The 14,985-nt window shown below is 45.1% G+C and overlaps 1 protein-coding gene across 2 annotated transcripts in view; it reads left to right on the plus strand.

Annotated features, from left to right (window-relative positions):
- The first annotated feature begins 13,713 nt into the window (after positions 1-13,713).
- Positions 13,714-14,985, plus strand: part of CSNK2A2 (casein kinase 2 alpha 2) — a 38,139-nt gene continuing 36,867 nt past the window's right edge. For both annotated transcript variants that reach the window (XM_010985707.3, XM_064489111.1), the window contains exons 1-2: positions 13,714-13,871; positions 14,642-14,753. In XM_010985707.3, the coding sequence (XP_010984009.3) occupies positions 13,768-13,871; positions 14,642-14,753 (216 nt within the window). In that variant the 5' untranslated portion in view covers positions 13,714-13,767. The remainder of the gene's footprint in view (positions 13,872-14,641; positions 14,754-14,985) is intronic.

The raw sequence follows: 14,985 nt of genomic DNA on the forward strand, positions 1-14,985 counted from the left end.
CAATTCATTTAGGCTTTCCCTGTTGGTTGATACTTGGGTTGCTGCCAAGTTTTTCTTTTGTCCCTTTAAAAAAATTACATTTTTCCCATTTTGATCAAATTATTATGCATGTTAATGATATTAAAAATTAAATAATTTTCCAATGTTTATAGCCAAAATCAGTTATGCATTCCCCAACCCCACCCGCACCCCCACATATATCCCTCCATAATCCTCTTCTGAAAAAATGACTTACTACTCTTTCAGCTGTTTCTTCTGGCATTTACCTCCATATTTTTGAATAAGATGCTTATGTGCTATTTCTTGATTTATCAACCTGAGACATGGTCTACTGCTTTCCTATTGTGGTGGAGACAAATTTCTCGCTTTATATGTACCACACTCACTTACTTGCTTCCCCTCTCTCTGTCTTTCCCATGTAGCTACAATTTTCTGGTTAAATCAGTATTCTCTGTTCACGTTATTGTGACTGTGGAAGTATCTTTTCCTGCCAAGCAGTGTTTCTCAACTCTAACTGCACCCAGGGAGCTTTAAAACACCCATGGAGATTTAAATCATCCTGAAGCCCAGTCTGCACCCCAAATCGATTAAGTCAGGCTGTCGTCAGATTCTTCCTTCTCAACCTTCCATCGGATGCTTTGTTTCTAATCTCACATTTTAATTTGCAAGAACTCTTACTTGTTATCTGATTTGTTTCTTGTAGCAGACACTGCTGGCATAAGCCCTTGGCATCCACCCCTGCGTGCTGCCCAAGGCTGTTTACTGCAAATACCTATGACTCTCTGCCCAAGGGATGTTTTCTTCTACGTAGCATCCTCAGAGTACAGGACGAGTTGGAGGTAATGAAGGTCACTTCCCTTGGAGGCAGTGGATCTCTGTGCACTGACTGGGATACCTCTGAGGCATGTTCTATACTGTCTCCAAGAGTTCCCCAGCGAGATCAAGCTCCAGTGCCAACCAGAGAAACTGACTGGAATAACACACCTTTTATTGCCTTTCTTCCCCTCCCTGTCTTACCTCCCATCTCCTCAATCAGTATTTTCTGGGATTACCTACCCAAGATCACTTGCACTGGAATCATTGTCTCAGATTCTACTTCTAGGGAAACCCACCTGAGACATTCCTTTCTTGATTTAATAGAATCTTATTCACGTTTCATGGATGCAAGACCTTATCATCCCTCTGAGGATATTAATTATAGTGAGATCTGACATTTTTAAAAAGTTTCACTCCTGCTGCTACATGGAGACTTAGCTTGGCCCACAATATCCACAGGTTGATTTTCTGGAGTTTCTCTAGAGATAACGCACCCGTCTCTCACTGTGATGAGGCTATGTGCCCGGCTAGCCGCAGCCTTAGAGACAAGTGGTAGGAGGGAACAGGGTTCTTCCCAGTCAGCACACAGAATTTCCTACCACATCCCTGTTTGTAGTGGTGTTCCTCCCTAACTTCCACTGTGCCTGCTGTCCTTAGGTCTGGAGCCTCCCTGGTTCCATTTTTCTCTGGAACAAATTTCTGCCGAGGGTGGGAAAGGGTAGTCACTTGGCTGCATCAGATCTGAACGGGGTCCCTAGGTGGTTATTATTCCAGTTATAATTGTTAAGTAAAAGTCACACCAAACTAATCAAAACAACATTCATTTTATCATCTGTCATAGTTTCTGTGGCTGAAGAATTTGGGAAAGACTCAGCAGGTGCTTCTAGCTTGAGATCTCTCAGGAGATTGCAAGCAGAAGATGATTGAAGCTGGAACAGCAGGTGGCCAGCATCCAAGTCTGTCTCTCTTTCACTCTCTCTCTCCTTAGTTTCAGGTCCACTTCATGGGGCTTGGGGGCTTCTTGGAGCTTCCTCACAGCATGGTGGTCTCAGGAGACTCACAGTGCTTACATGGGATTCCAACACCAAGAATTCCAGCCTTGGAAATTACACATCACTTCCACTGCATTCTGTGGTTACAAACCTGCCCCAGTTCAAGGGGAGGGGACAGAGATTCCAGCTCTCAGAAGAGGAGAGTTACGATCACATTTTGAAATCCACGTGGAATAAGAGATGCTGCTGTGACCATCTTTGGAAAATATTATGTGTCACAGTGGTCTCACTGCTTCTCACACCCCGTTCCCAGCCATCCTTCTGTTGGTGATCCCTCTCCACCTCCAACACGTCGTCCTGACTCAGTTCCTGGTATTTTTGGATTTAGTCCATAAATCTTCCAACTTCTTATGGTGGGGGGACCCACATACAGATTTGCAAGCTGGACAGTACACAGTGGAACCATATCTTAGGGGTGTTATTCACCTTGTAAACATTGTCACTTTGTCTATTTATTATGATCATTTTCCAGCAGATGGCAGTAAAAGGGGGTGGGGTGGGAAAGAGCATATTATGTCAATTTCCCACCAGATGGAAGTCAAGTATCTAGCGCTACTTCCTTCCTCTTCATACAAAGAGGCTGTAAGGCTATTGGGTAGCCTGGCTGCTTGCTGGCACCCTCTTCTGCAGATAACTTCAGCTTTGCTAACTCACCTGCTCCCTACCTGCTCAAAATTGAACACCTCTCATCTACTGTCCTCTCACCTGTTCTTTTTCATTCTTTTGTAGGTTGATAAATTTTGGGTTCATTTGCTTTGATTTTGGTAGGGCTTTGGGAGGAGGGAGAGGAAAATACATGTCCTGAATCTATTATTTTAACCGAAAGCACCACATTTCTAATTTTTCCCTGAATAGAAATTGGTGCAATAATGCCTCATTGTGCACATGAGCAAGTATTAATACCTCTTTGTATAGTTTACTTTTACAAAAATGGATCATGGTATAGATGTTATTGGGCAATTTGCTTTTCTCACTTAATGTATTCTGGGCATCTTTCAAAGTCAATTTATATAGATCTACTTTACTCTGTATAATAGCTGTATAATATTCCATGAAGGATAGGAATTCTATTCCAAGGGAGAGAAAAGGGGGGAAAAATCTCCTTTTTGTCACTCCTTATCCCCCAGGTGGAGGGATGACTCCCCAGGAGAGTTCCCCCTCAGGGAGAGGGTTTGGTGGGTGGGGATGGAGTGTACAGTTTTAACTATATCATTGATTCCACGTATGTAATCATAATCGTAGGGTGGACATGTCAGATTCTGTTACTTTCCCCTTGACTTTATTGCTAAAACCCAGGACTTCTCAACTTTGGCACAACTCACATTTTAACCAGAGAATTCTTTGCTGTGGGTTGGTCTGTGCGTTGTAGGCTGTTTCGCAGCATCGTTGGCTTCTACCCACTAGATGCCAGTAGCATTTCTCCACCTCTCCCCCCCCCCCACCAACCCAGCTGTGACAAACAAAAATGTCTCCAGACTTTGCCTAATGCTCCCTAGTGCAAACTCACCCCTGGCTGAAAACTGATCTGAAGTTCTCTTAGCAACGAGTGACCCAGTTAGCTGTTTTTGCTTCCTTTGTTTCTGGTAAAACTAGCTATTTATGATTTTTTAGGAGAGGATCTATATTCTCACCATGTCAGTTTCCTGTGTGCCCAGATAGGGGGTTAATTTACTCTCTTAATTTACTCCCAGATTTTTTTTCCCTATCAAGTTTATTTGCTGGTTTTATTTTAAATAACTTTGAAAAAATTTTAAATGTAATACATATTTGTTGTTGAAAATTAAAAAATACAGAAAATCACAGGGAAGAAAATTTTACATCTCCTTTTAGGCTCATTCCAGAAAGTCATCAATAACATGATGTTTGTTATTACTCTTAGAGCCCCCCAGTCTTTTTACTTTCTTTTCCTCTGTGTAGAACATGTGTGTATATATAACATTTTAAGCAAAACTCTTTTTCATTTAACATTGTAATACCTCTCCTTGGTTTAAGCACCAGAGTCCTTTGCAATCACTCTATTCATACATCCAGAGAGCTTATCCTTAACGTTCAAGTTCTGATTGTTTATGCTGATTAAGGCGATCACTTGTCTGTATCATTTTTGAAATACAGCAAATGACCTCTGTTCTCTGTTAAAGTATAACCTGAAGAACATTAAAAATAAGACTCTCATACAAATGAGCATGCACCAAAGATAAATTTAATTTGTTAACAAGGGAACCAGCGGGACAGTGATGGGGGCTCCCAGAGGGGCAGGGCAGCTAAACCAAGCCCTGCCCACCTTGGAGAAAGTGTCTAGAATGTGTGGACTTCTGGCCAAGTGTGGATCATGTTCTTGTGGTAAATAGAGGCAGGAAATGCCAGGCTTGCTGTGTGAGGCAAGGGAGCGGAGGACTGTAGCCTGGCCCTAGACTGGATCCCTTCAAGGAGGTCCCAGACTTCTGCAAGCTGTCCTCTGAGTACCGGCCAGAAGAAAATGCCTCCTTCAACACCCTGCCACACTGTCAGAGATTCCACCACATTCCCAGAGCTAAGTAAATAAGTTGCCGCCTTTTAAAAAATGTGAATGCTCCCGGGAGGAGTAGGCATCTAGCAAGAAGTCAATACCTTATTGTGAATTAGCTTATCAGATGCCCACCCACATCCTGCAGAGACAGGGCTCAGAGGAAGTGGGAGTTTTGACTCATTGGGAGGAATGAGGGAGGGACAGGAGGGAGCTCTGGTTGAAAAGGGCTAGCTCTGCTCAAGAGAGACTAGGAGGGGGCCAGAATTGGGATAAGGGGCCTACTGGGAAAGTTTTCACCTCCACTCATCAAGTGATAATTGGTGATCATATTAGTTTATCATATGCCCCACACTGTGCTAAGCACTTTGCAAACCAGTGTTCTATTTTATTTATTTATTCATTAACACTTACATAGCACCATGTGCCACCACCGACCTCTCACACTCCACATGCTACACCTAGTTTATTACGGATCCTGTTGGCTCCCACTGAAAAATGATTTCAGAAATCTGACCCTTTCTCATCCCCTTTCCAGCCTTGCTGCTCACCCACTGGTTTCCGGCAGGTCTCCCCCGCTGGTCTCCCTGCTTCCATATTTGCAGTCAGAGGAATTCTTTATAAAACACGTTCCTCCTTTATTCTAAAGACTCCAATGGCTCCCGACCTCTGTCACTATAAAAACCAAAGTCTTACACCGGTCTATACAGTGCTACCTGAACTCTTCCCTCTTACCTGGCTGATGCCATTGACTGCCGGCTCAGCCACAGGGCTCCCACTCTTCCTCAGGCACACCAGCGTGCTTCTGCTCAGGGCCTCAGACTAGAACACTCTTCTCCCAGAATCTGCATGGCTCCTGCCCTCACTTGCTTCGAGTCTCAGCTTAAATGTCACTTCCTCAGAGAAGCCCTTCTTACCACTACCCACTCCATCTAAAAGAGCCTGCATGTGCCAGACTGCCCACTTTCAGAAAAGATGGCTGCAAATATAGAGAGGGAGAAAACTAGAATGAATTCTATGGTGTTAGATTGGAATTGGAGATATGGAGTGAACTCATGGTTTTCAATATACACAGATATACAGAGAAATAAATATAGATAGAAATATAGATAAATATAGATTGTGTGTGTGTGTGTGTGTGTGTACACATATATATATTGTTCAGTCCACTGGAGAAGGCCTGGGAACAGCAGCAGTCCGGTAAGAGTGAGCATACATTGTGGCCTGATCTTGGCTTCTCAATACTCTTCTCCACTAAAAAGAATCAGGACACCTTGGAGAAATGTTTGATTCCAGGCCTGGGGCAGGGAAAGTACAAGATGAACTTGGAACATTTTTCTTGTGCCAAAAATAAGAAAGTACTCAAAGGATGATGGAACATCAAAAGGATATAGGAGCCAGCTTGAGGGAGCTCCCACTAGGCAAATAAGAGATAATTTGAACATCAAAATAACTAATAGCAAGAATTCATTATAATTCATTGAATAAGATAGGAATCCATGAGTTCATTCTAATATAAAGAAATAAATAGAAAGTTTGATGAGGATCAGGATAATTACAGAGCTTTCAAAACACCATGAAATACATATTCCTTAAAAAGGTAAAAAGAGTGACTTTATAGGGGAGAAATCTGGCAGATGCTACCCTGATAATCAAGTGATTGAAGTTAATACCTCAGGTAATGGGACCATAGAAACTGTACGTCACCTGATAGGATGGTATGAGGACATGGCATTATTTCTGTCATATTTCAGCCAAGGATACATAATCTGAATCAAATCATGAAGAAATATCAGATAATCCCAAGTTGAGGAGCAAGCTACAAAAGTACGGGCCTATCGTTTCCTAAAAGTAATGGGGAACTGCTCTAAACTGAGAGCGATTAAAGAAGCATGACAACTGTAACTGTGTGGTGATGGATGCTGGCTAGACTCAATGTGGTGATCATTTTGCAATATACATACATAGATCAAATCATCATGTTGTGTACCTGAAACTAATATGTTATATGTCAATTATATCTCAATTTAAAAAAAAAAGAAACATGACAATGAAATGACATGTGGTTATGGAGGGGTTCATTTCCTCTGAAGGACTTCACTGGGGTAAATGGCAAAATTAGAAGGGGACCTAAGGGTCACGGTGTTGGTAGAATGACACGGTTCTTGCACTAATTAGGGCGAGTCCCTGCTCAACTCCGCGATGGCCCCAGCGATACCATGGATGTCTAGTGTGCTCGCCACCAGGGCCATCTTCTCCCAGCCTTCTCTCTCACTGTTGTCTATATCTCATCCTCCACTTTCTCAGTGAAAGGATTGGTCCCCACCTTAGGGGTGTGGAGTCTGGATTTTCTTCTTGGGTTTGGATTGTGCTTTCTGGGGCTGGCAGGTCACCCACAGGAACTTCTGTTGTACTTTGTGCTCTTCTGGGCAGCAGAGCTGGCAGGCCCCTGTGTTCACAGGGCCGGCCCATTGCTAGCATTTGGGCTTTCTGTGTCATCTTCCAGCCAAACAGGAAGACTTCTGCAAGCATCCAGACATGATGCACTTCCTAAAATAAAAAGTAGAGCTTGTGGGTGCATCATCTTTTAGTTTAGTTTGTTCTTTATTGTTGTGTGTGTGTGTGTGTGTGTGTGTGTGCGCGTGTGTGTTATTCCTCAGGGGATAGCCCCTAGTATCTATTGGGGGAAATAAAAAACTCCCAGATTCTCAGGCTCAGAGTCCTCTAAACAGATGCCTTAAGGTGAGGAAGAGGTGGGGCTTGGATGCACGGGGAAAAGCCTAATGCCAGGAGGATTCCTCCGTATCCTTTTGCCTCCAACAATCAGAGCAGCTGGTCCTCTGGAGAGCAAACTTTCCTGCTTTAAAATAACACCAACTGTAAAGTGATATGCAAGTATCTGTGATTTCTACTGGCGACAAACTGGCAGGGACTGCTAATGCTACTGCGCTTTCTTTTTACTTAAAAAAAAAAAAACTTTTTCTTTTTTACTACAGACATAACAGAGGGAAATGCTAAATTTTATTTAGAGGTTAGTGAATAAAGGTGTAATTTTTTTCATCCAAGTTTATGAACGCCCTGAGCTCTCGCCACAGACCCACGTTAAATACTCCTGGGTTAGCACTTGGTGAGCCTGACAGCCCAGAAATGGCTGCAGAAAAGGATCCACAGAAAACCCAAGGAGGAAATGATTCAGGCTTAAATCAGGGCCAACGCTATGGATGGGCATCAAGTTAGGAGGGTGGAAGCAAGTGGCTGTCTGGACAGAAAGCCAGCTGGACTTGGTGATGGATGGGAGGTGGGAGCTGGTGGTGATTTTGGACAATTTGGAAGAGCAGTTGATTTGCCAGGAAGAGGATAAATGTTTGTGAAGTACAACAGCCTTGCCAGGGGGTATGATGCCTGCTACTGTAGAATTCAGCCCACTCCCCTCCAATTGCCCACCCCAACCTTTTGTGTGCAGCTCTCAGGGAAGAAGTGCCTGCCCTCCAGAATACTGCCTCCACCTATCACTTGCAACTCCAGGATTAAGGAACTATGCTGCAGGACTTCTGAATCCTGATCCTCCTTAAAATGCAAATCTTGTTTAGAAAGCTGTTATTTTAGTCTGAATGAGTTTATTTATCCTTCCCTGAGAATAATAGAAAGGTTTAAGTTCACTGAGCTGCTTGGAACAGACGGATAATGAAGAACTGGGGGAGAAAACTGTTTCCCCTTTTCTAGTCAAACAAAACTGAATAAAAGGGGACCCCACTGGAGCACCAGCAGGAAATTTCTGTTTCTACTGCTTCTAGCTTTGGCAGGTTAGGTCACATCCCCTCCTGCCCACTGTGTGTGGGGGGGCACTTTCTGGTTGGACGGCAGAGTGGGTCATACTTTAAGGATGGTTAAGGAAAAAAGAATCAAGAAGTGATAACCCTAAGCAAGTTGTGTGAATAGACCCAGGTGGAGTGCTGCCAGGGAGCCCCTAATGAACACACTTTATTCACCTTTCTGGGGCCTCAGAGACATGCAAAGGTGAGAGTCCAGCATTCCTTGTGGATTCCTTGGATTACAGAGAGAATTTAACATCCTACTCCCCCCACCCTCTACAACCTCCCAACTGGTGAAAAGCCTCCATTAACCCAGAGATTGCTGGGGGAAGGGCTAAGATAGTCAACCGCCTGTAAACATTGGTTCTTTTTTTCTGATTATAAAAGTAAAATCAAATGATTCCAAGACTCAAAAGCACTTAATGTATCTCCTTGCAGTTCTTTTCCTGTGCATTTGTTACATGCCTGAGAACTCACCTACTAAATATATACATAAATTTTGGCACAAAGCAAACAAAACAAAAGAACATACATTGTATTACATGTTCTTATTGCAGAGAAGAAGACCTGGAAGGATATACACCCCGTTATGGGAATGTGGAGGGAAAAGAAGGACACTGTCAATGTTTTAGCTCACTGAATGAATTTCTTGAAAACATATTTAGTAAATGTACTGTATGAGTTTCTTACTGCTGCTGTAACAAATTATACACTTAGTGGATTAAAGCAACACAAATTTATTATCTGATAGTTCAAGAGGTCAGAAGTTTGAAATGGGTATCATGGACTATAATCAAGGGATTGGCAGGGCTGCATCCCTTCTGGAGGTGCTCGGTGAGAATCTGTTTTCTTACCTTTTCCGGCTTCTGGAGGCTGCCCACAATCCTTGGCTCCTGGCCTCCTTCCATCTTTAAAGACAGCAATTGCTTCATTCTGATCTCTGCTTCCATCATCACATGTACTTCACTGACTCTCCTGCCTCCTTCTTTCATTTATATGGGCCTTTGTGATTACATTAAGCCCATCTGGGTAATCCAGGATAATCTCCCCATCTCAAAATCCTTCATTTAATCACATCTACAAAGTTTCTTTTTCCATGTAAAGTAATATCTTCACATATTCACAGGTTACAGAGATTAAGAAGTAGGTCTCTGAGAAACAAGGCAGGGAGGGTGGCATTATTCTGCTTACCATAAATACTTGTGCAATTTAAAAAACTATTTAAAAAACCTTGTATTATAAAAATTTTCTCATCACTAAAAATCCCTAATAATCATAATTCCTAATGATGCCGAATATTTCAGTAGGGATACACCACGATTTATTGAACTGGTCCCCCAACTGGGGATATTTAGGTTGTTTTACATTTTCATGATTTTAAAGATGATTTTCATGATGAACATCTTTGGGTCTTTGTGGGGGGATATATTGAATCATAAATGGCTTAAAGAAACAGACTTGGTGATCAGAAAGACCAGAGTTCAAATCCAGCCAAAGCCTCAGTTATCTGCTTCATTGCAGTCTTGTTTTCCTCAACTGCAAAAAAGGGACCTCAGCTCCAATCTCACTGGATTTTTAAAAAGCTTTCTTGACATATAATTCATATACCACACAATCCATCCAGTTAAGGGGTAAATTCAATGATTTTTAGTCTCAGGGTTTTTGCAGGATTCAATCATACTGAAAACAAAAATTGTCACTTCTATTAATAATTCTTTGATCATAATTTTCATTATTTTCTTGAGCTAGGTTCTTAGAACCAGCAAATATAGCATAAAAGCCTGTAAACCTCTCAAATGTTTTGGAAACAGTACTTGTGAAGATAAAAGTGTTCTTATGAGGGTTTTTTTAATTTTGGGAGGTTGGGGGTATTTTTTAGTGTTTGGATAGAATTCGGAGGCATAGGAGGAGTGGGTAGGAAATCGTTGGGCTAATTGACTCAAGATGCCTTCTTTCATTCTCCCTTGCATAACTCTGAATTATACTCACCCCCAAACCCACACAGAGTAATTAGGGGAAGTTGATTCTGGTTCACTGAATGTCCCTGCCCTGTCTCCCACCCCTGCAGAGCCACTGGCCTGTCCCTCTCCATATCCACATGAGACTCCTTCAGTGAGAATTGCATTGGTACCATCTCCAGTTGCCCATCTTACTTCACACCAAGCACACTGGCAATCTGGCAGGAAGGAGAGGAGGTAGGTCCCCAGCAAGTCCACAGGGTGCCCAATCTACCTATCAGTAAACCAGAGAAGCATATTCCATTTGGCTGTGGGAGGACCGACCGCAGGTTTCAGGGCTGAGTTAGTGAAGTGTCAGCCAAATCCAAGAGCATGTTGCACCAGAGTCATCTGTGGGTGAATCCTCAGGCATCCCAGTAGGTGTGGGAGCAGGTTATGGGAGATGGGTGTGGGTTAGGCGGTGAGGGATGAGAGGAAGATGCAAGGAGGGTGGGTGGGGTCAGAGGTGGGCGAGGGTGGAGGCCAGGAATGAGGTCCCAGCTCTGGTTGGATCTAGTAGTTAGACCAGTAGTTTGGAACCATTTTTGGGTCATGGCCTCCTTTGAGAATCAGATGGATGCTAAGGAAAGAATGCATGCACACACATACCAACCCACAAATTTTGCACAGTGTCAGGGGTTCCTTGAACTTAGAAAGCTCATCCAAGAGTTTAGGATTAAAAACCTCTGATCTAGACTAGTTCACGGGGACTTGTCAGAAAGAAATCCTAACGCTGCATTAAAAATTTGAGAATGTTTATGTCTTCTCATGTGATAGAGATTTAGGGAGGTTTGCAGGTTTGGGAATTAAATTCCAAAGCCCACTTATTCCATACATGCTCTATTTATTTTCCTCCAGCTTTTATTTTGAAAATTTTCAAGTCTACCAAAAGGTTGCAAGCTCATATCTTCAATCACATTCTCCAGTTGTCTACACTTCTCCCTAATCGCTTCCCCCTCCCCATGTCTGCTTGTGCTCTAAGAAACCCATGTTTTTCTGCATAACCATTTGAGAGTAAGTTGCAGATATTATGATACTTCATCCCTAAACACGTGGCATGTAACTCCTAAGAGAATCTCCTAACCACAATATAAACCACATACTCATAAAATTTAACATTGATACAATACTTTATGTAATGTACATCCTATATTCGTACGTACTGGTTCCAATACGTAGTGTCTTTTTAGCTGTATTCTTTCTCCTTCCCTTCCTCCCTCCCTCTCTTCCTCCTTCCCTTCCTATCTTTTTCATCCAGGATCGAATCCAGAATTATACACTTCATCTAGTTATATCACTCAGGCTCCTTTAATCAGGGCACTACTCTGGAGTTTTGTATTGTTTTCTCTTGTGACATTGATCTTTTTGAAGAGTCCAGGCTAGCTGTTTTGCAGAATGCTCCCCAGTTTGGATTTCTCTGATTAGATTCAAGTTAAGGTTTGGGGCAGATGTTGTACCCCTTCTTGGTGCATCACATCAGAGGGTCAGTTGGTCCCTTACTGATGATGTTAAGTTTGATTCATGATTAGAGTGATGACCTCCAGGTTCCCCTTTGTAATTAACATGTGCTCTGTAGGATAACACTGTATTCAATGAAAGCCCTGAGCAGTGGCAAATGCTGGGTGAGCCAGTGGCAAGCATCAAGACTCAGTCCTTGCTCTCCTGCTGTTTTTACAGTGGAGGAAACAGAACAAATTAGGAAACAAATAATTACAAAATATGCAGTTTTCTGAAGAATGTGGGTGAGTGCTGAGATAGAAATTACCAATTCTAACACTTAAAGTGAACTTAAATATGAGACTTGAAAAGGAAGAAGGAGTCAGGTATAGGAAGATGGGAGTGGTGGGCATGGAGGTGCCTCTGGCCAAGCTTGGAGGGTAGAAAGAACTGAAAGATGAGCATGTGGTGATTTCAAGGAAAGAAAAGTGATAGGAGAAAGGTCCTGGTCTGGTAATAATAATATCGAGCACTTAGACTCTGCTCGATACTGTTCTAAGTGTTTTACATGGTTTACCTTGTCTAAATTTTCCCCATAGCCCTTGAAGTAGATGCCTTTAGTAGTTTTATGCAGTAAAATCTACAGCACAGAGAGGTTAAGTTATTGGCCCAAGGTCACACAGCTTGTAAGTAGCAGAGCTGCAATTCAAACCTGGATTCATTTGCCTCCATAGTCTGTGCTCTTAACTGTATCAAGTGTCTCACCTAGAAAACAGAATGTGAAAAAGGATTGGAGTCAGAGCAGCCTGGACTAAGTGAGGAAGATCTGTCGATAAAAAATGTGGGATGGGAAAGCAAGACAAAAGAAAGGCCCAGAAGATCAAAGAGAGAAGAGTGTTCAGCGCTAGAAGGCAACATGATAAAATGAGCCAAAGTTTGGTTGGCTACCCCACCCTCAGTCCATGCTCAACCTCTAGCCTGTCCCTTCAGGCAGGACTCTCACAATTCTTTTCCTGCTCTCTGTCCTCCTAAACAAAACCAGGGCATTTACTGAGTCTCAGAGTATTTCCCCACAAATTGCTTATTAATTACAAAGGGGAAAACAGGAACTTTACATTCAGCAACTTGGCTGACTCCAGGTTAACCAAGTGAGGGAAGTGAACACACAGAAAGATCTTAGGGAAGGTTCTGGAAGGAAATTTGGGGGGAAATGTAAGAGAAGGGTTTTGTGAGGAAGGCTCTGGATGAAGAGAGAGGGGGAAGTCTTGAGGAGGTTGAGGAGTTTATGGGTAACAGTGCAGGCTCCATTGGGAGAAGCCGGTGTCTCTGGGAGGGATGGGGAAATCTTGAGTTGGGGGAGGTTCAGAGTGGTAAGAGCGAGACATTAGGGAGGGCTTGATGGGAACAGTTTGGGTGACAAAAGGGTCACAACAGGGTCAATATGGGAGGTCGGGATGGGTAAACTCTGGATGACAAGAGGGTAGAGAGCTTGGGGTAGGGGTCTCTAGGAGAGTGCTGAAAGGGTATAAGGGGTAAGGCTCGAGGACAGCAGCCTGTGGGTGGGGTAGGCCCTGCGTTGAACGTGTTTAGCCAGCCCCAGGATGGGAAGATTTGGAAGCCGGGTTGGGGAAGCCGGGGAACCCGGGGCGGGGCCGGGCCGCCGGGCGGGTCCCCCAGCGCTGCAGGGGGCGCTGTGAGCCTGGTCAGCCCCGGGCCGGGCGGCGGCCGCTCCTAGTGAGCGCGCCCCCTTTTCCGGGTTTCCTACTCCTCCTCCTCCTCCTCCTCCTTCTTCGCCGCCGCCGCCACCGCTGCCCCTTTCCCGGCCGGCGGCTGCCGCTGCTGGTGCCGCCGCCGCCGCCGCCGCCGCCTCGGGACCGCGAGCCGAGCGGAGGCCGCCGCGGAGCGCGAGCGCCGCCCGCCCCGCCGCTCCGCCGGCCGCTCCAGGGCCGGGCCGGCTCGGCCGGCGCCCCCCGCGCCCCCAGCCCGTCCGCCCCCGCGGGCCCGGCCTGGCTCGGCCGCCCACCGCCGCGCTCCTCCTCCTACTTCGGCGGCCCCCTGCCCGCCGCCTCCTCCGCCCGCCGCCCCGCGCCCCACGCCGCGCCGCCGCCGCCGCCCTCTGCGCCCCGCGGCGCCCCCCGGTCCCGCCCGCCATGCCCGGCCCGGCCGCGGGCAGCAGGGCCCGGGTCTACGCCGAGGTGAACAGCCTGAGGAGCCGCGAGTACTGGGACTATGAGGCTCACGTCCCGAGCTGGGGGTAAAGCCGCCGCCGGCCCCTCTGACCCCAACCCCTGCCGCCCCCCGGCGCAAACCTCAGCGATCTGTCTCTCAGCCGGCCCTTCTGCTGGGCCCGCGCTTCCTTGGGTCTGGGGTTGGAAGCAGACCACCCCCTTACATGTTTTCGTCTCCCTCTCCCTTTTTCTTGCCTCTTCCTCCCCGCCGTGCGCACCCCCTTTCTCCCGCTTACCCCAGGGAATGCTATCTTACTGAGAAGTACAGTGGTCCAGGGACCAGAGCCTGGTGGAAGTGAGGGAGCAGCCTTTCCTTCTCACGCTTTTTAATTTATATTGGGGTGGGAAGTCAGCAGCTGTCCTCTTGAGCTATTAAAATTCTCTGCTTTTTTAGTTTCGTGAAATGAGGCTGGGTGGGAGGAAATTTTTTAAAGACGTCCAGATTCTCAAGGCAGGCGCAGTCTACCTTCCGGGTGTGAAATATAAGGCAGGTGCTGTGGGCAGAGGGGCACCCTCTGAGGATGGACGCTTTGCTCTCCCCCTAAATTGGCTTAGAGCTGTACCTTTCCTACCTCATCTCCACCAAGTTGTGAGGGACTGATTACGTTAGGAGCTGTGTCCAGTGAAAGGAGCCAAGTTTATGTTGTGGCTTTCATTTAGGGAATGAGTTGTGGCGTGATGTTTAGACACTACCAAATGCCTGATTAATGGAGGCGGTTAGATGGGGGCATGTAATGGGCATAGGTTTGGTTAATTCCAAATCCTGGCATTTATCTGTCACTCTTGCCTTTCACAGTAATCAAGATGATTACCAACTGGTTCGAAAACTTGGTCGGGGAAAGTATAGTGAAGTATTTGAGGCCATTAACATCACCAACAATGAGAGAGTGGTTGTAAAAATTCTCAAGGTGAGTGTCTTATGAGTCGCACTGAAATTTCCTTTTCACAGGTCGGAAGGATATAAACTACTCCAGCCACATTCTAGAGTGAGCAGTACTAGGTCTCATTTTACTTATCTTCTGATGTCCCTCTACTCCCACCCCCTGTTTTCCTGTAATCTTTTGAGAAAATATGCAGACCTGTTTCAAATCTAAGCTTGAGAATTTGGGAACATTCTCGTTCTGAAATGTAATTATAGGC

The sequence above is a fragment of the Camelus dromedarius genome, chromosome 9, assembly GCF_036321535.1.
Source record: "Camelus dromedarius isolate mCamDro1 chromosome 9, mCamDro1.pat, whole genome shotgun sequence".
Taxonomy (NCBI): Eukaryota; Metazoa; Chordata; class Mammalia; order Artiodactyla; family Camelidae; genus Camelus; species Camelus dromedarius.